The sequence below is a fragment of the Rana temporaria genome, chromosome 11, assembly GCF_905171775.1.
Source record: "Rana temporaria chromosome 11, aRanTem1.1, whole genome shotgun sequence".
Taxonomy (NCBI): Eukaryota; Metazoa; Chordata; class Amphibia; order Anura; family Ranidae; genus Rana; species Rana temporaria.
The window spans coordinates 24,775,561-24,796,534 of NC_053499.1; the positions used below are offsets into that span (position 1 = coordinate 24,775,561).

General features: G+C 44.9%; 1 protein-coding gene across 1 annotated transcript in view; it reads left to right on the plus strand.

The window, feature by feature from the left end:
• The first annotated feature begins 5,989 nt into the window (after positions 1-5,989).
• The window catches only part of F2 (coagulation factor II, thrombin), a 43,109-nt gene continuing 28,124 nt past the window's right edge, over positions 5,990-20,974 (plus strand). The window contains exons 1-3 of the mRNA XM_040328209.1: positions 5,990-6,162; positions 16,284-16,444; positions 18,700-18,724. Coding sequence (XP_040184143.1) covers positions 6,063-6,162; positions 16,284-16,444; positions 18,700-18,724 — 286 coding nt within the window. The 5' untranslated portion in view covers positions 5,990-6,062. The remainder of the gene's footprint in view (positions 6,163-16,283; positions 16,445-18,699; positions 18,725-20,974) is intronic.

Below are 20,974 nucleotides of genomic sequence, written 5' to 3' on the forward strand. Positions count from 1 at the left end.
GAAAGAAATCAATTTATGCATGTGGAGAAGGACGTGGGGGGGGGAGGTAGGCAGAGTCCTGAAGTCCACCAGACATGGCAGGCCGTAAGAAGCCCTGCCCAACATGTTTCGTCATAGTGACAGCATCAGGGACGGTCATCATTTTGCATTGGAAGAAATCCATTTAGGCATGTGGAGAAGGACGTGGGGGGGTAGGCAGAGTTTTGAAGTCCATCAGACATGGCAGGCCTTAAGAAGCCCTGCCCAACGTGTTTCGTCATAGTGACATCATCAGGGATGGTCATCATTTTGCATGGAAAGAAATCAATTTATGCATGTGGAGAAGGACATGGGGGTGGGGGGAGGCATAGTCCTGAAGTCCACAAGACATGGCAGGCAAGGCTAACAAGTTATTAGAGCAGCAAAGGCACTCTGTTATCAACTCAAACAGAAATTTAGGAGCACACTGGATTTCTGGGAGATCAACAGTTTTTTGTCTTCACTTGAGGCATTTTGAAATGGATAAAATGTGGATAAAGAGCTTGCATTGTAGAGATGTACTAAAAATGTTTGTTTTTTACCCTGACATTATAGGTACGCCTTAAAGCGGATCTCCACTCTAAAGTGGAGTCCCGCTGATCGGAACCCTCCCCCCCTCCGGTGTCACATTTGACACCTTTCAGGGGGGAGGGGGGTGCAGATACCTGTCTACAGACAGGTATCTGCACCCACTTCCGGCCCTACGATACGGGCAAAGGACGGGTTTTTTCCTTCCTTCCCGTCCGTCCCCCGTTGTATGCTGGGAACACTCGGCTCCCAGCACACAGCGGGAGCCAATCGGCGGGCGCAGCGCGACTCGCGCATGCGCCGTAGGGAACCGGGCAGTGAAGCCGGAGCGCTTCACTTCCTGGTTCCCTCACCGAGGATGGAGGGGGGAGCAGCAGGGTGACGAGCGATCGGCTCGTCATCTGCTGCGATCGGCGCTGGACTCCAGGACAGGTAAGTGTCCTTATATTAAAAGTCAGCAGCTGCAGTATTTGTAGCTGCTGGCTTTTAATATATTTTTCCCGTGGCACATCCGCTTTAATGTAAGCACACATGTCAGATTGCATTTAGTCATGAAAAGGATAGAGATAGCCAGATTCACGTAGTTTAGCGTATCTTTAAGTGGGCGTAGCGCAGCTCATTTGCACTACGCCGGCGTAAAATAGAGAGGCAAGTACAGTATTCACAAAGCACTTGCTCCTTAAGTTACGTCGGCGTATCGCAAATGGGCCGGCGTAACCCCGCCTAATTCAAAGTAGGCATGTCATGGGCGGGCTACATTTAAATTAACCGTGACCCCATGTAAATTAAGGCCGTTCATACGGCGCATTGGCGCATGCTCAGAATCACGTCGCAAATACTCATTACTTTCGACGTGAACGTAACCTACGCCCAGCCCCATTCACGTACGCTTACGCAAACAACATAAAATACGACGGCTGTTCCGTGGTCCATACCTTGCATGGGCTGCGCCACCTATAGAGGTGTTTTATCTTTACGCCGGCGTATGTCTTACGTAAACGGCGTAGCTTACTGCGACGGGCGTACGTACGTTCGTGAATCGGCATATCTTGCTCATTTACCTATTCGACGCGTAAATCCACGTACACTCCCCTACCGGCCAGCGTAAATATGCAGCTAAGTTACGACGGCGTAGGAGACTTGCGTCGGTCGTATGTTAGCAACAGTGAAGCGTATCTCATTTTGAGAATACGCTTAAAGATACGACGGCGCTCATTCGGAACTTACGACGGCGCTCATTCGGAACTTACGACGGCGTATCTACTGATACGTCGTCGTAAGTCTCTATGAATCCGACTAAGAGAGTTCACAAGCAGGCCACATCAAAAGTATGCTAGGACAGCCCTTCGCTATGACCACTGTTCAGACTGGTTCACAGACTTTTGGATGCAGTACTAGTTCCAGGGCAGGCATATCGCCCAGAGCAATGTTACTTCCAGAATCTGGACATTCTTCTCAGGTTCCCTTAAATATTTGCTGTATTTTGTAACGTGGGGCCCCGCTCGTACCCTCCCTCATATCCAGCTCTCTGGACATAGTTCTGACCCTGCTCTTTGGACCCCTGTCCCGTCTGTCAGTTCCCGCTTGTCCTAAAGTAAATATTTGTTCTGTTAGACATGGAAGAGCACACAGCGGCATAAAGTTTAGACACTAAATTCTCAAAATTGCATTGTGGTCATATTGCAACAATATAGATCTACAGAGGTCTCTTAGGGTAGAACAGATGGAGGGGGATCTATAGCAGTGATTGATTCTGCAAGGACTTCATTGCTTATAGCATGTTATTAAAGGGGTTGTAAAGGTACAATTTTTTTTCCCCCTAAATAGCTTCCTTTACCTTAGTACATTCCTCCTTTACTTACCTCATCCTTCCATTTTGCTTTTAAATGTCCTTATTTCTTCTGAGAAATCCTCACTTCCTGTTCTTCTGTCTGTAACTCCACACAGTAATGAAAGGCTTTCTCCCTGGTGTGGAGTGTCGTGCTCGCCCCCTCCCCTAGAATACAGGAGACTCAGGACACCCACTAACACACAGCTTCTTTCTCTCTCTCTCTTTCTGCACCATAGAGAGCGTCCTGACTCTCCTGTGGTCCAAGGGAGGGGGCGATCACGACACTCCACACCAGGGAGAAAGCCTCCCATTACTGTGTGGAGTTACAGACAGAAGAACAGGAAGTGAGGATTTCTCAGAAGAAATAAGGACATTTAAAAGCAAAATGGAAGGATGAGGTAAGTGAAGGAGGACTGCACTAAGGTAAAGGAAGCGATTTAGGAAAAAAAAAATGATTGTACCTTTACAACCCCTTTAAACTTTATCCCTACAATGACATTCATTTCACATTTTCAAACCGGGATGCAAATTCACTCGATTTTTTAGTTAATGATGTGGCTACAGTTTGACTTTAAAGTGGTTGTAAACTTCAGACATGAACAAAGCATATCCCCCTATACTGTGTACTTGGTGGTAATTAAAGCGGGAGTTCACCCGAATTTTTTTTTTAACATTAGATTGAGGCTCATTTTGTCAAGGGGAATTGGGTGTTTTTTTTAAAATCGAAGCCGTACTTACCGTTTTAGAGAGAGATCTTCTCCGCCGCTTCCGGGTATGGGCTGTGGGACTGGGCGTTCCTATTTGATTGACAGGCTTCCGACGGTCGCATACATCGCGTCACGAGTAGCCGAAAGAAGCCGAACGTCGGTGCGGCTCTATATGGCGCCCGCGCACCGACGTTCGGCTACCTTCGGAAAATCGTGGCGCGATAGATGCGACCGTCGGAAGCCTGTCAATCAAATAGGAATGCCCAGTCCCGCAGCCCATACCCGGAAGCGGCGGAGAAGATCTCTCTCTAAAACGGTAAGTACGGCTTCGATTTAAAAAAAAACACCCGATTCCCCTTGACAAAATGAGCCTCAATCTAATGTTAAAAATTAACTTTTTGGGTGAACCTCCACTTTAATCATAATAATTATTATAATACAGGATTTATATAGCGCCAACAGTCTTTACAACACGAACAAAAAAAATACTGAAAATTGAAAGAAAAAAATAATATTTACCACTTCAGCCCCGGAGGATTTGGCTGCCCAATGATCGGGCCATTTTTTGCGATTCTGCACTGCGTCGCTTTAACTGACAATTGCGACGTGGCACCCAAACAAAATTGATGCCTTTTTTTCCCCCACAAATAGAGCTTTCTTTTGGTGGTATTTGATCACCTCTACTTTTTTTTTTTTTTGCGCTATAAATAAAAAAAGAGCCACAATTTTGAAAAAAAAAAAGGACTATTTTTTACTTTTTGCTATAATAAATATCCCCAAAAATATAATTTTTTCCCCAGTTTAGGCCAATACGTATTCTTCTACATATATTTGGTAAAACAGACTTTGCTGGCGGCTAGGACAGGTAAGTGTCCTTATTAAAAGTCAGCAGCTACAGTGTTAGTAGCTGCTGACTTAAATTTTTTTTTTTTAAATGGAACATCCGCTTTAATTCAATATATCTGCTCTCCCAGCATCCTCTCTTCCACACGCCTTCTGGTATGTGTAGTGCAGGGGTGCCCAACCAGTGGCCCGGGGGCCACATGTGGCCCGCGGAGCCCTCCGATGTGGCCCACGACCTCCTGCTCTGGCATAGAATAGAATACTGTTATTAAAGGTCAGTTTATTACTAAAATCGCAGTGGGGGTTATTTACTAAAGGCAAATCCACTACAAGTACTTGAAATTGCACTGAAAGTGCACTTGGAAGTGCAGTCGCTGTAAATCTGAGGGGTAGATCTAAAATAAGGGAAAGCTCTGCCGATTTTATTATCCAATCATGTGCAAGCTAAAATGCTGTTTTTTCTTTTTCTTGCATGTCCCTCTCGGATCTACAGTGAATGCACTTCAAAGTGCACTTTCAGTGCAATTTCAAGTGCACTTTGCACTTGTAGTGCAAAGTAGATTTAGCTTTCGTAAATGACCCCCAGTGTATGTGTATATATATATATATATATATATATATATGGGCATATATGTTCTGCAGTGGTTACTGGGCTGCTTTGAAACTGATCCGCAGATGCAGAGCAGTGCACCTCTGGGTTACCTGCACTGAGTTTGGTGAGTTTTCTGAAAGTGCACCAAACCTGCAGAATATAACAGAAGTCTATTGCAAAGTGCAGGAAAGCCAAAAGGTACACTGCGGTGCAGGTAAACCACAGCGCATCAGTGTGAAAGCAGCCTTGGGCCCCTTTCACACGGGCAGTTCGACCCAATTGGACCCTCCGTTCACCTCTTAGGAGTGGCAGATGTAAACCAACTTGTGTCCTAAATCCAATCTGATCTGCAAAAAATAAATAAAAAAAGGAGTATAGTGGGCTGTGTCCGTATCCACTCTGCATATGCAGAGCAGACATGGATCTGCCATCTCCATTCATTGATTGTGGCCCGCGACCGGTTACCAAGTCGCCCTCACGCTTCAAAAGGTTGGGCACCCCTGGGTTAGAGTCTACTTATATAAGTCTACATATATATATATATATGCCAAATTGCTTCACAACGTTTATGTAGAATGATTGAATTTCATACTTCTAGCCCACTTCTAAACACTGTGGGGTAGATTCAGGTAGATGGGCGTAATTTTCTGTGGGCGTAGCGTATCTCAGATACGCAACGCCGCCGTAACTTAGTGAGGCAGGTTCTGTATCCACCAAGAACCTGCGCCCTAAGTTACGGCGGCGTAGCGTAAATCTGCCGGCGTAAGCGCGCCTAATTCAAATTGTGAAGAGGTGGGCGTGTTTTACGTAAATAAAACATGACCCCACGTAAATGACGTTTTTGACTAACGGCGCATGCTCCAAATTAACCCGCAAAAAGCCAATGCTTTCGACGTGAACGTAAATTACGCAAAGCCCTATTCGCGAACGACTGACGTAATCGATGGAAAATTCGACGCTGGCCCGACGTCCATACTTAACATAGGATACGCCTCATATAGCAGGGGTAACTTTACGCCGGAAAAAGCCTAACGTAAACAAATGCGCCGGGCGGACGTACGTTTCTGAATTGGCGTATCTACCTAATTTGCATATTCCTCAGGTAAATCGACGGAAGTGCCACCTAGCGGCCAGCGTAAATATGCAACTAAGATACGACGGCGTAAGAGACTTACGCCAGTCGGATCTTAGCCAAATTCCGGCGTATCTTGTTTTCTGAATACAGAAAAAAGATACGCCGGAGCAACCTAGAAGTTACGCGGCGTATCAATAGATACGCCAGCGTAACTTCTTTACGAATCCACCCCTATAGGGGTAATAGGTGCAAATTGGATGTGAGATGAGAGGGTCGGGACTGATGCTTGGTGTATGCAGTTAAGCCCAGTAATGTTAATGTAGTGGCCTCAATGTTTGCTGGTCAATGTGTAACCGGTCCTGACCCCAGAGGTTGGGTGGCGGGGGAGGGAGAAAGGCCAAAGGAAGGTTTGTGTTTTTCTGACCTGGCTGATCTCCTACAGCTCTTAGTGAAGTGGTAGTTGTGGGGATGCATCGCACTGAATTTCCCCCCACCATGCCGCACAGAACAATGATAATTTGGGGGATTGCCTTGGCCTTCCTGTTACCTCCAGCTCTGGGACACAATGGTAAGGACACTGCTTGGGTTGTATTGAAACATCTTATCATCTCTGTTTGTAGAGCAATGCAAAGGACTGGGATTTGTCTGTCAGGCCCCGTACACACGACCGAGTTTCTCGGCAGAATTCAGCCAGAAACTCGATGGGAGCCGTATTCTGCCGAGAAACCCGGTCGCGTGTACACTTTCGGCCGAGGAAACCGACGAGGATCTCGTCGGGCCAAATAGAGAACATGTTCTCTATTTCCTCGTTAGTCAATGAGGAAACTTGGCTCGCCGAGATCCTCGGCGGCTTCACAAGGAACTCGACGAGGAAAACGATGTGTTTTGCTCGTCGAGTTTCTCAGACGTGTGTACGGGGCCTTAGGCTCTGATGTCTACCATCATCTTCCGGTATATTAGTAAAGGATTTGCGAAGGTGTTTTTAGGCTTGGGCATTTTAGTTATAGCCAATGAAAAACAAGCTATTGGGTGCAGAAGAGATAAGAAATTTTGCATGAAATTTATAGGGGAAAAACACCCCAAAGAAACTCATGTACTTTTTCGTTATCCGATCATGCCAAGCAACATGATACTTAGGCGATCGGAAATTCCGACAACAAAATCGTGGATTTTTTTCCAACTGAATTTTGGCTCAAACTTGTGTTGCATACACACGGTCACACAAAATTCCGACCGTCAAGAACGCGGTGACGTACAACACTACAACGAGCCGAGTAAACTGAAGTTCAATGATTCCGAGCGAATGCGTTGAATTGATTCTGAGCATGCGTGTCTTTCGGAAATTGCATACAGACGAGCGGAAATGACGACACAAACTTTTCCCCGTCGGAAAAAGAGAGAACCAGCTCTCAAATTTTTGCTGTCAGAAATTCCGTCAGAAAAAGTCTGAAGGAGCCTACGCACGGTCGGAATTTCCGACCAAAAGCTCACGTCGCACTTTTCTTGTCGGAAATCCCAACCGCGTTAGGCTTGTATATAATGGGAATCTCGGTGCTGAGTATTGAAGTGCCTCAGAAAACAGATCAAATTGCTCAGGTGTGAATAGGATCCTATTGTAAAAGAAGCAAGCTGTGTACTGTTGTATTGGCTGGTAGCATTTCTTTGTATCTGTAGTTACTGTTAAAACTGGCCAAACATGGACAACTGGTGCCGCAGGGACAGGACAGATTTCGATCCATGTATGACCACTGCGGTTAAACAGAAGTTGATCTACTGATCGACTTCTGTTCACTTGCCCTGTTGGGAAAAAAAAAGCTGTTTTGATTACCTCTGCATCTAATCTGTGTATTCCGATGGCAGGTAAGTCCTCCTCACTGTCAGGATACAAAGACACAGTGGGGAGCATTCCCCTGTACACCTAGAACGTGTGGATGTAGAAATCCGTTCTCGTTTATTTTTTTTATTTTTTTGCGAACGCTGGTTGAGCGGAAAAAAACTGACTCATCTATGACCAGCACAAGTCACATAGGCCCGGATTCACAAAGCACTTGCGCAGACGTATCTCCAGATACGCCGCGTAAGTGCAAATATGCGCTGTCGTATCTATGCGCCGGACTCACAAACTAAGATACGCCTAAAAATAGGCTTCATCCCACCGACGTAACTTGCCTAAGCCGGCGTAGAGTGGGCGCATATTTACGCTGGACGCATGTGGCGCTCCCATTGATTTTCTATTCAAATAAGCAAATGAGGGAGATACGGCGATTCACGAACGTACGTCCGTCCGACGCAGTGCGCGTAAAGTCATACGTCCGGCGTAAAGTTATGCCCCATAAGGGAGTTGAAAAAAACTATTAGGTGGATTCAGGTAGGCGGGCGCATAGTTGCGGCGGCGTATGGCATTTACACTACGCTGCCGTAAGTTTGCAAGGCAAGTACTGTATTCACAAAGTACTTGCCTGCTAAGTTACGGCGGCATAGCGTAAATCGGGCGGGCGTAATGGCGCCTAATTCAAATTTAGCTGAGGGGGGCGTGTTTTATGGTAATGGGGGGTGACCTTACGTGATTGACGTATTTTACGAACGGCGCATGCGCCGTCCGCCTACATATCCCAGTGTGCATTGCAGAAAAGTACGCCGCACGGTCCTATTGGTTTCAACGTGAACGTAAATGACGTAAATCCCTATTCACGGACGACTTACGCAAACGACGTAAAATTTTCGAATTTCGACGCGGGAACGACGGCCATATTTAACATTACTATTCCAGCTATTTGATAGAATAACTTTAGGCCTGATAATGCGTTACGTAAACGGCGTATCTGTACTGCGTCGGCCGGGCGTACGTTCGTGAATAGGCGTATCTAGTGATTTACATATTCTACGCCGATCGCAATGGAAGCGCCACCTAGCGGTCAGCCTAAAAATTACACTTTAGGATACGACGGTGTAGGACACTTACGCCGCTCGTATCTGAGCCTAATTTAAGCGTATCTGGTTTCCAGAATACGCTTAAATTAGCGCCGGCGCAAATTCAGACTTAGGCTGGCGTATCTACTGATACGTCAGCCTAAGTCTTTCTGAATCCACCTATATGTTTTTTTCTAGAGCCTGAAAAAAGTAGTTTTTTACAACCCGAAAAATGATCGTGTGTACGCGGCATTAGAGTTTACCTCGAACGATATTAGAAAAATCCATCATCAGAATATTTTTTTCTTACCCTCATTGAGTCAACTAATTTTATAAGCCTATAAAATTTTAAATAGCCGTTACAGTTGTGTCCAGACCTGATTTTTAAATAAAATCCCAGCCATATTAAACAAGTTAAAATACAATATACATGATTTTTCCCGAGCCAAAACCCGAATTAAAATGTAGTTAGTATAACAAAAAAATTGCCATTTTAATTTTACCAAACTGACCATTAGAAGATTGAATAATTGTTCCGATAATGACATTTTTTCAAACACAATTCACAGGTGTATGGCTAGCTTAAATGATGGATGGAGTGAATAGGAGAAGTCTAGAACATTATGATATCATGGACCCACCAATACTCTCAGGGGCGGACTGACCATTGAGTCACTCGGGCACTGCCCGAGGGCCCCATGCCACTAGGGGGCCCCATCCGGGTTGCCAGGCTCAGTAAAACCAGGGACAGTATGTAAAAATCTGTGTTTTTTTTAGATCTGTCCCCGATATGTCCGAAAATGACATGCTTTTAATGTGAATATCCCAAGATTTTAGCTGCCCGCCTCTGCACTACCTCCTGGCGTGGTGGCCATCTGTAAGCCAGAGGGGCCCCATACTCTTCTATTGCCCGGGGGCCCCATGAGTTGTCAGTCCGCCCCTGAATACTCTTCTTATGCCCATGTTTAGAAAATCAAACCCATTGGGGCTTATGGCTCCACTAACAACCCCCCCCCCCCAAAAAAAGGAATACTGGTGTATACTGGTCATCCTTTAGAAACTGACATGTAAAGGAACAATTCCGTCAGTTCATTACCTTTTTGCCGCATGAAGACCCCCTAGCAAAGCTCAAGGTGCTTTTTATAAAATGTATATACAGTAGTAACTTGGATTACGAGCATAATCTATTCCAGAAGAATGCTTGTAAACCAAAGCACTTGTTTATCAAAGCGAGTTTCTCTATAGGAATCAATGGAAACTCAGATAATTCGTTCCAGTGTCACTGCTAGTGTATGCAGTACCGCATGTGGCCAGATGTGGGGGGGGGGGCGCCGGAGACACTCAGAGACACTTGGGAACGTGTCTCGGAAGCCTTGTTTCCACTGAGCAGAACGGTTCGGGTCGGTACAGGTTGGAAGGGTTAGAATAGTCCGGCCTATTCTGGTGAGCGTTTCCACTGCAAGTTGGACCATCAATTTGAGAGCTGGTTCTCAATTTTTCCGACAAGGAAAGCTCTTGTTGGAAATTGGTTGGAAATCCGATTGCGAAAAAACACTAATGCTCGGAATCAATTTTACGCATTGAACATTTTCTCAGCTCGTTGTACGTCAGGGCTCAAAATTTCCCCCGGACAGTCCGGGTTTTGAATCATGTGTCCGGACACATTATTCAGACTGGGCTATGGCTCCCCAAGTAACCAAGATAGTCACACACAAATCTGTTGCCTTTTGGGAACTGCGGGCAGCTGTCTGGGGGCAGGTTCGGAATCACTGGGGGGCAGGACGATGATGTCAGCAAGAGTAATTTGGCCACACCCACTTTTTGCTGTGGCACGCTATGCGCGCCGCATTACTACTGTCCCTGGGGCACCCAAAGGTGTCCCAGGCCGCTAAAGTATTCGGGGTTGTCTTGAAGAAAAGATGGAAGCCCTATGTGTATAGCAAGTTTTAGTGTGAACACATTGGGGGAGATTCAGATAGAGATACGACGGCGTATCTCCTTATACGCCGTCGTATCTCTGAGATCCGACGGTCGGATCTTTGCGACTGATTCATAAGAATCAGTTACGCATAGATCTCCCTTAGATCCCACAGGTGTAAGTGACTTACACCGTCGGATCTTAGGCTGCAATCTCCCGCCAGCCGCTAGGTAGCGCTTCCATTTGTATACGTGACGAATATGCAAATGAGGGGATCCCCCGATTCAGAAACGAACGCCCGCCCGTCGCTTTTTTTTACGTCGTTTGCGTTTGGCTTTTTCCGGTGTATACTTACCTGCTATATGCGGCGTATCCTATGTTAAGTATGGCCATCGTTCCTGCGCCGAGTTTTGAATTTTTACGTCGTTTGCGTAAGTCGGTCGCGAATACGGATGGACGTAATTTACGTTCACGCCGAAACCAATGACGTCCTAGCGACGTCATTGGGAGCAATGCACGCCGGGAAAATTCGCGGATGGCGCATGCGCATTTAAATCGGCGCGGGGACGCGCCTGATTTAAATACTACACTCCCCTTAGCCGCGGAATTTGAATTCCGCCGTGGGAGTTACGATCCGCCGGCGCAAGTTTCGAGGTAAGTGCTTTCTGAATACTGCACTAGCCTCTCAAATTTGCGCCGGCGGATCGTAAATAAGATAGATTACGCGGATCTAAAGATCCGCTAATCTATCTGAATCTAGCCCAGTGACACCACAGACCCCTGTATGACATACTTGTTGGTAGGTGCGTAGGGTGACCACATTTCTAAACTACCATTCAGGGACACCCTCCCTTCCCAAAAATCAGCTTGTGCTGTAACGAATCACAGCACAGTGATTGGACACAAGAGGTGGGATTTATGATTTTTCCTATCACAGGCAGGGGGCGGGGATTGTGCTCCTCCAGGCATTCCCGGCCAGGGCAAGTACTGTCAGTAAATAAACCGGTGAAGTGGCGGCCTTTTTTGGGGGCATCAGATTGGCCCGAGGGGGGGGGTGGCTGTGTCAGTTTCAGTCCGGGAGACTGTATTGTCCTGGAATGAAGGTGCCCGGGACAGACCTGCAAAATGCGGGACTTTCCCAGGCAATCCGGGACACGTGGCCACCCTATGGGTCTGGGCCTGGTTTCCTGATTTCCAGAAGATGTTCCCTAGATTTGTTTTGCTGATCTTTTCTGTCTCCCTCCACGCAGTACAGAGTCTACCACACATCACAATGTACACAATAAACAAGGTGTTCTTTGAACATTGTGCAATAGAGGCCTGTGGTGTAATTCAGCGATCAACACCCTTGGCTGCTGCTGCCAGAAGCAACACCATCCTACAATTTAGTAAAAAATTGGACCTTAATCCTCTCTAATCTGGATGTTTAAAGTGTATGTAATCCAAAAAGCAGAAATGAGATATATGATGTGCCCCGGCCTACAATTGCAGCCTGCAGTTCAAAACTAGCCGAGGGCAACCTTTCTCAATGTTTTACCATGGAGGAACTCTAATTAGTATAATAATTCTATGCATTAAGGTGAAAACATTTCTGTCAATCAGTGGCCCCCCAGGCCCCCCGTTTTACTTAAAGGGGTTGTAAAGGTACATGTTTTTTCACCTTAATGCATTCTATGCATTAAGGTGAAAAAACATCTGAGGATTAGCGGCCCCCCGTTTACTTACCTGACTCCTCGAAAGTACCGCGCAATGAACACGCTGGCTTCTCGGCTAGGCTTCTTGGCTTATTCATTGGTTGATTGATAGCAGCGCAGCCATAGGCGTGCGCACATAGGGTGTAAGGTGTGACTGGGCACACCCTAATCACCCTGTACTATGCAGATTCCCCCTGCTGCCTGGCTGCAGAGAAAGGGACTGGGCAATCTCTGTCCTCAGTCCCTTTCTCTGTCTCAAAAGTTAGACATCAGGGGTCTGTTTAGACCACTGATATTTCACCAAAGCCCCCAAACAGGGTTCCTAAAAAAAAACTAATATAAAAAAAATAATAATACAAATAAAATTGTAAAAAAAAAATAATAATAATAATAATAATACAAATAAAGATAAACTACTTACACCGATCTCTGCCCTGCTGACAAAGCCCTACTGACTTGCCCACTGTCATATATGGTATATTACACACGCGTGTGTTTGAACTTTGGTGTGCACACCCTAATGCAATAGGCTGCGCACACCTATGAGCGCAGCCATTGGCTCCCGCCGCTGTCAAATCAATGCCGGGGGCGGGACCGAGTGATACAGTCGGCAGCTATAGCCGCAGGCTGTATCACGGGAGCATGCCCGCAAGAACTAACCCCCTTAATGGGAGCTCTCCTGGGGTCCTGAGACAGCCACCGAGGGACCCTAGAAGACCAGGAAAACGAGCTGCACAGTGGAGATAAGTATAACATGTTTATTATTAAAAAAAAAGGGGAACCTGGAATGTCCCACGCCAAGGACACGCAGTCTCTCTGCCCGGGGGTTCTTGACTCTTCATTCGATAGATTGACTTTAGCTCAGCCATTGGCTCCCATCGCTGTCAATTAAATCCAATGATGCGGCCACCGGATCTATAGATGCACATGCTGGACTCGGGAGTGCTGCCCGAAAGGTAACCCCCTTGGGAGATCGCTTCTCCTAGGGGGTTAGCTAATGCGGGGAGGAGCCGTCGAGGGACCCCAGAAGAGGACGATCAGGGCCACTCTGTGCAAAACGAGCTCCACAGTGGAGGTAAGTATGACATGTTTATTATTAAAAAAAATTAAATTTTTTACCTTTAGTATCACTTTAATCTTACCTAAACGCGGCAGCTCCTGAACTCTGCTAAAAGCCTATATGTACATAGACTTTTGGAGTTTAGTTTCGTAGCTTTGGCCAAAAAAATGGCAAAAGCTCCTAAAATCAAGTTCAGGAGGTGCCAGGAGCTGCTAGTGTACAAAAAGCCTTAGTGTGGTGGCCAGTGGGAAGAATGCTCCTTACATTTGTGGCCAATGGGAAGAATGCTCCTTACATTTGTGGCCAATGGGAAGAATGCTCCTTACATGCAACTAAAAGCCGCTCGGTTTTTATGCCGGAGGAGCGGGAGGGGACATCCCCTTCCCGCCACCTCTCGTCGCTCTGACCGATCCTCAATCCGGCACCTCCATCGTCCAGGGGCAGATTGAAACGTAAACGGCTTTGATTCAGTCTCTGCATCAAAAACACGGAAGCGACGTCATGGCGTCACTTCCGGGTTTCTTGGCTGCCAATGGCGCCGGATTTTAAAAAGTACACAGTATTTAGAATCGCCGTTTTCGGCGATCTGAATACTTTGAAGTGCAAATGAGGGATCGGGGGTCTTTTAGACCCCCGATCCCTCCATAAAGAGTACCTGTCACCACCTATTACTGTCACAAGGGATGTTTACATTCCTTGTGACAGGAATAAAAGTGATCAAAATGTAAAAAAAAAAAAAAAAACACAATTTAATATTATAAAAATAAATAAGAAAAAATAAATAAATTTAAAGCGCCCCCCCTTTGCACAACAAAGAAAACGCATATGAAAACGGTGTTCAAATCACACATGTGAGGTATCGCCGTGATCGTCAGAGCGAGAGCAATAATTCTAGCACTAGACCTCCTCTGTAACTCTAACCTGGTAACCGTAAAAAAGTTTAAAGCGTCGCCTATGGAGATTTTTAGGTACCGTAGTTTGTCGCCATTCCACGAGTGCGTGCAATTATAAAGCGTGACATGCTTGGTATCTATTTACTCGGCGTAACATCATCTTTCACATTATGTAAAAAAATTGGGCTAACTTTACTTTTTAATTTTTTTAAAATTCATGAAAGTTAATTTTTCCCAAAAAGTTGCATTTAAAACACCGCCGCACAAATACCGTGACATAAAATATTGCAACAATCGCCATTTTATTCTCTAGATTCTCTGCTAAAAAAATATATATATATATATATATATATATATATATATATATATATATAATGTTTTGGGGTTCTAAGTAATTTTCTAGCCAAAAATATGGATTTTAACTTGTATACACCAAATGTCATAAATAGGCTTAGGCATGAAAGGGTTAAGGGATCAGCACAAAAGATTTAAAACATTGTGAAAAGAGTATTTAATTTAAAAAAATAAAATAAAAATGATGATACGGAATGCTTTAGCAAACTATGGGTCAATGTTTAACCAAGAGCTATCTTCTCTCTGCTATATACTGAAGTGTTTACTTAACACCATAGTCTACATTTTATTGCCCATTCATAAAATGTAGGCCATGGTGTAGAGCCTGTAATGGCAGTGGCACTGAGTTCCCTCTGCTTAGCACAATAATTGAAGGACCCCTTTGACAGGTCCTATGGCTGGGTTCTCCTCAACCCCCCCCCCCCCCCCCTAATAATTATTATGTATTTCAGACATATGCACCCATTTAAGAAATGGCCCATATCCGTTCCTACTTTTTGGACAGATTGGGTGTGATAATTTTATCACAATCTAATTCATAACACTTTCTACAAATGTGCGCAAAAGGGCAGACATTTACAGATTGATTGAAGACGTTTGCAAAACAGGAAGTGACACAGGTCTCGCAAACTCATTCAGCTGCAAGAATTAGAATATGAACAACTATGAATCAGTCACTGCTTTGGCTCACTTTATTTGTGTGTGTAACTTTCAGCTTTAGCTACTGAGCTCTGTAAACATGCCAGGAAATCGTGAGAAAATAAGCAAATGGCACCATATGCTGGCTGCATGTAAAAATACAGCATTTTTATGTGCAATATTTCTTGAATTAAAAAAAATATATATTTTTATATATATATATATATATATATATATATATATATATTTATATATTTAAAAAATAGGAGCAAATCCGCGCCATAAACATTAAACTATATTAATAGTGATTGCCAGAGGTGTATATGTGTCAAGTCCATACATAGGAGATAACCACCAAGGGACACCCTTGAATCAGAACCAGTCCATATGGTGAGGTTGATAACCAGCTGTTAACACAGGTCCCAATAGGAGATTTCAGCAAACAAATTCCCAGGCAAAATTCACACCACCAAAGTGACTGGATACATAAAATTAGTGAACCCTTCACTGATAATGAGAGGCCGCTTACCAGAGGGCAAGCGCAAATGAGCAGATGGCTATAGCCCAGCCACGGCCTTTGATATACACAGGATCACTTGGGAACAGATATCAGGAACCGCTCAATGGTGTCACCGCCCAATACATCCAGTGAGAGAGTAGAGAAAAAATGCACCATAGAGTAACTCCGTATCAATGGGCGTTTAATAAAACGTCACTGCGCGTCCTTCCAGACGCGTTTCGTCATCAACAGGACGTTTTCAATGAAGACGTCCTGTTGATGACGAAACGCGTCTGGGAGGACGCGCAGTGCTGTCACCACGTAGAGGAGGGCTCCTTGTATGCCGGCCGGCTTCGTTCAATTTTAAATGCTGTTTAAACTTCTATGTTTGTAAGTATATCTAATGTTTTATTAAACGCCCATTGATACGGAGTTACGCTATGGTGCATCTGGCAATCACTATTAATATAGTTTAATGTTTATGGCGCGGCTTTGCTCCTATTTTTTATGTCATTTTGTGTATCGCATGCCAGCTGCAGCCTCTTAATATTTAGTTTAAAATTTTGTAGTTTAATTGATTGTTTACACTAGCGCGTTTTTTTCCCACATAAATATATATATATTTTTTTTTTTGTTTTTTTTTGCGATGACCAAAATAATTTTTACGGAAATATATAGAAATCATTTATATTTCCTAACACTTTTCCATTGTGTCTCCTTAGTGTTCCTCGACAACCAAGCAGCTTCAACTGTCCTTTCACGCTCAAGAAGAGCGAATACATTATGGGAGGAGGTGAAGGCAGGAAACATGGAAAGGGAGTGTGTGGAAGAGATATGCAACTACGAGGAAGCCAGAGAGATCAAGGAGTCAGATGATGCCACGGTAAGATCTATCTGGACACATCTTATAAGAAACGGACTAACGCCTCGTACACACGATAGGTTAAACAGAAGACAACGGTCAAATGGACCGTTATCATCGGTCAAAACCGATCGTGTGTGGGCCCCATAGGTTATTTAACCATCGGTTAAAAAAAGCCAACTTGCTTTAAATTTAACCGATGGATTCCTAACCGATAGGTCAAAACCGATCGTTAGTAGGCACGACCATCGGTTAAAAATCCACGCATGCTCAGAATCAAGTCGACGCATGCTTGGAAGCATTGAACTTCGTTTTTTTCAGCACGTCGTTGTGTTTTACGTCACTGCGTTCTGATACGATCGTTTTTTTAACCGATGGTGTGTAGGCGCGACGGACCATCAGTCAGCTTCATCGGTTAACCTATGAAAACGGTCCATTAGACCGCTCTCATCGGATGGACCGATTGTGTGTACGCGGCTTAATTGCTGTCTATGTCCCTGTTGAGGAGATTTGCTCTCACTTCCTGTTCTACCTTAAAGCGGAGTTCCACCCAAAAGTGGAACTTTCGCTCAATCCACTCATGTAATTTTTTTTTGGGGGGGGGGGGGGGGGGGGGGCTTCAGGAGGAGTGGGACTTCCTGTCCCACTTTCTCCTTCCGCCGAGGGGGTGCTAAGGCGAATAGTCTAATCGCCTTTTGGCAGCCCTTCCCTGTAGGTGATCGCCTGGGACACGTGGCAGGTCCCAGGCGATCGCCTGTCCAATCGCGCATGCGCAGTGGGTGCCCGGACGTGAAGCCGAAAGCTGTCACGGCCGGGTGCCCACACTTAGAATGAAGACACCGGCCGGAGAGGGGGGGAGAGGAGCGGAGCCCCGGCCGGCGCGTCGCTGGAACGTGGAGCAGGTGGAGTGTATGTTAAAAGCCAGCAGCTACACTTTTTGTAGCTGCTGACTTTTAATAAACATTAAAAATGACTGGAACACCCCTTTAAACAAGCAGAAAAAATCTCCCAGTGGTGGCCACAGACGGCTATAAAAACCTGGCAGGGGTTCTAGGCCTTCTCTAATTTATCTAAAACCAAAATGTAAAAATTGTCTGAAGCAAAAATATCTTACTTCAGATCTTTAACCACTACCCGACGGCCGGGTGGTTCTAATTCTCTAACTGGCCGTGTTTTTACGGCCTGCACGCGCAGTCAGCGGGCGTGAGCGTCCGTTTGACGTGCTGCAATAAATGAGCTCACCAAGTGGAGCCAAAGGAATCCAAATAATATAGTATAGTAGTTTATTGACTTACAATGCTGCAGCATACATAAAATGCTCCAGTAAAACAAGCAATCTCGGCCAAACTTACTTTGAGGGCCACCAAACCGAAACTTTAAAAGGCGTACCCTTGAAGAGGTGTGTGCACACGAAACGTGTTGGAAGGAGCCTACGTACTGACGCCATGCTGCTGCTTCCAGTTTCCGGTTCTTTTTTTGTTTCCAAGAGGAGGACGAATGACTGTATTTCACAACTATTTTTATATACCGTATTTATCGGGGTATTGCGCGCTCCAGCGTAAAGCGCACCCCTAATGTACACCCGAAATTCCTTTAAAAAAACATTTTAATACTTACAGTTTTGGTGTCTTGCCCGGCGTCCATGTCCGGTCCGGCGTCCGTCCGCGGCCTCGGTGGTGTCCTCCCGGCTTCTCCCGCGCAGTCTCCAAGTCGAATCCCTGCTTCCCACGCTCAGTTTGAAGCCTCCGCCAACATATACCGAGCGCAGTACACTCGGGCACGCTCGGCCACGCTCGGCTTCTCACGCATAAACGTCACAGAGCGTGACCACGAGCGAAGCCGAGCCTGGCCGAATGTACCCGAGTGTACTGCGCTCTGTATATGTAGGCTTCAAACTGAGCGCGGGAAGCGGGTATCGGCGTATATAGCGCACACACGATTTTCCCCTTATTTTAAGGGGGAAAAAGTGAGCGGATACGCCGATAAATACGGTATTCGTTTTACACATTACCATTGTGATTTATATGTTTTATTTGTTGGAGTTTATGTTGATTGACAAGGTTGGTGGAGTCGCCTTGCGTGCTAGTCACTGAGACTTTGGTGCACTCAATTATTTAATGTTTTTGAATTTTAGTCCTTTATATGTGCCGCTTATCAAATTTTTCTGTGTGTGTGTGTGTGGGGTCCAGTGTGCTGACAACAGATACAAGTACATGGTGTGCCATCAGAGTTCTATGGTTGTCCCCTTCATAACTATATTTTTTCTTGTTTTACAGAAAATATTCTGGCAACAGTATCAAGGTGAGTAAATGCGATTAGTCACAGTCCACCTGAGTTTGTTCAGTTGCTAAATCTCATCATAGAGAGCAAAGGTCACCATTGGTTTAGCTAGTGGTGTTTCACCACTCAACCAAGTGGCTTCATCACTTCAGCCCTGGTTCACACTGGGTATGATTTGGAACGATTTGAGATGCGATTTGACATGTCAAATCGCATCTCAAATCGGCGGCAATTGTCGGCAATGGCACTGTCCTAATCAGTGCGACGCCGCATCTGCGATTTCAAAAAGTAGTTCCTGTACTACTTTTTGCAATTTCGGGCCGCGATTTACATTAAATTGCGGCAAAATCGCGGTAAAATCGCGCATTTTACCGCGATTTTGAATTCGCAGCAGTGTGAACCTAGGCTCAAATAAGTATCAATGATATTTTCCAGCATTTGTAGCCACATTGGTAACGGACAACCGGGCCTATTTTGGCACTTCTCTCCTTCATGTAAAAATCTCAATTTTTTTGCTAGAAAATTAATCAGAACCCCCAAACATTATATATTTTTTTTAGCAGACATCCTAGGGAATAAAATAGCAGTCATTGCAATACTTTTTGTCACACCGTATTTGCGCAGCGGTCTTACAAGCGCACTTTTTTGGGGAAAAAATCTTTTTTTTTAATTAAAAAATAAGACAACAATAATTTTTGCCCAATTTTTTTAGATATCGTGAAAGATAATGTTACGCCGAGTAAAATGATACCCAACATGACACGCTTAAAAATTGCGCCTGCTCGTGGCATGGCGTCAAACTTATACCCTTAAAAATCTTGATAAGCGACGTTTAAAAAAATTCTACAGGTTGCATTTTTTGAGCTACAGAGTAGGTCTAGGGCTAGAATTATTGCTCTCGCTCTAACGATCGCGGCGACACCTCACTTGTGTGGTTTGAACACCGTTTTCATATGCGGGCGCTACTCGCGTATGCGTTCGCTTCTGTGCGCGAGCTCGTCGGGACGGGGCGTTTTAAAAAAAAATTTTTTTTGTTTTCTTATTTATTTTTATTTATTTTTATAATTTTTTACACTGAAATAATTTTTTTTTAAAAATTATCACTTTTATTCCTATTACAAGGAATGTAAACATCCCTTGTAATTAGGGGTGTAACGGATCGTCACCGATCCGTGATCCGAACGGGCCACCCCGTTCGGATCGGCACACCCCGCGATCCGCGGAGCGCTCCGGAGCCTAGGCCTAGGAAAGTCCCCGGCTTCGGCCTAGCTCCGGAGCGGCGGCCAGTCTGCTTGCCAGAGCCCAGCGTGACACGCCTCCCCGCCTCCCCGGGGAGGCGTGTCACGCTGTGCACTGGGCTCTAGCAAGCTGAATGGGAATGTTAGCAGTGAAGCACTGGTGTGAGAGGAGGGGGGGGAAAGGGGGAAAAAAAGAGCACAATAGCAATTCACAGGGGTGGATTAAAGAGGAAGCAGGTGAGGCTGTTTGGGACTTAAAGTACAATCTTGATGTTTTTACAGCAAAAAAAATAAAAATAAAAAAAATATATTATATATATATATATATATATATTTTTTTTTTATTTTTATTTTTTTTGCTGTAAAAACATCAAGATTGTACTTTAAGTCCCAAACAGCCTCACCTGCTTCCTCTTTAATCCACCCCTTGTGCTCTTTTTTCGGATCAGCAAAAAAAAAAAAAAAAAAAGGTTCCTTTTTTTAATTGGTCCAAAAAAAAATATATATTATTTTATTATATATATATATATATATATATATATATATATATATATATATTTTTTTTTTTTTTTTGGACCAATGAAAAAACGGACCCTTTTTTTTTTTTTGCTGATCCGAAAATGATCCGATCCGTGACTCCTGATCCGAGGATCGATCCGATCCGTGAGTTTTTTGATCCGTTGCACCCCTACTTGTAATAGAAAAAAGCATGACAGGTCCTCTTAAATATGAGATCTGGGGTCAAAAAGACCTCACATCTCATATTTAGGCTTAAATGCAAAAAAAAAAAAAAAAAAATTAAACTGTCATTTTTTCAAATGACAGAAAAAAAAAATGTTGCTTTAAGACGCTGGGCGGGACTGACGTTTTGACGTCACTTCCGCCCAGCAGAGATATGGGGACAGGTGGGGGCGATTTTTCCCTCAGTCGCATCCCCACACAGGTGCCGAACGGACCCGATCGCCCCTGCCGCTACCGACGGCTCCGGTAAGCGGCGCAGGGCGCGGGAGGGGGGGGGCCCTCTCCCGCCACC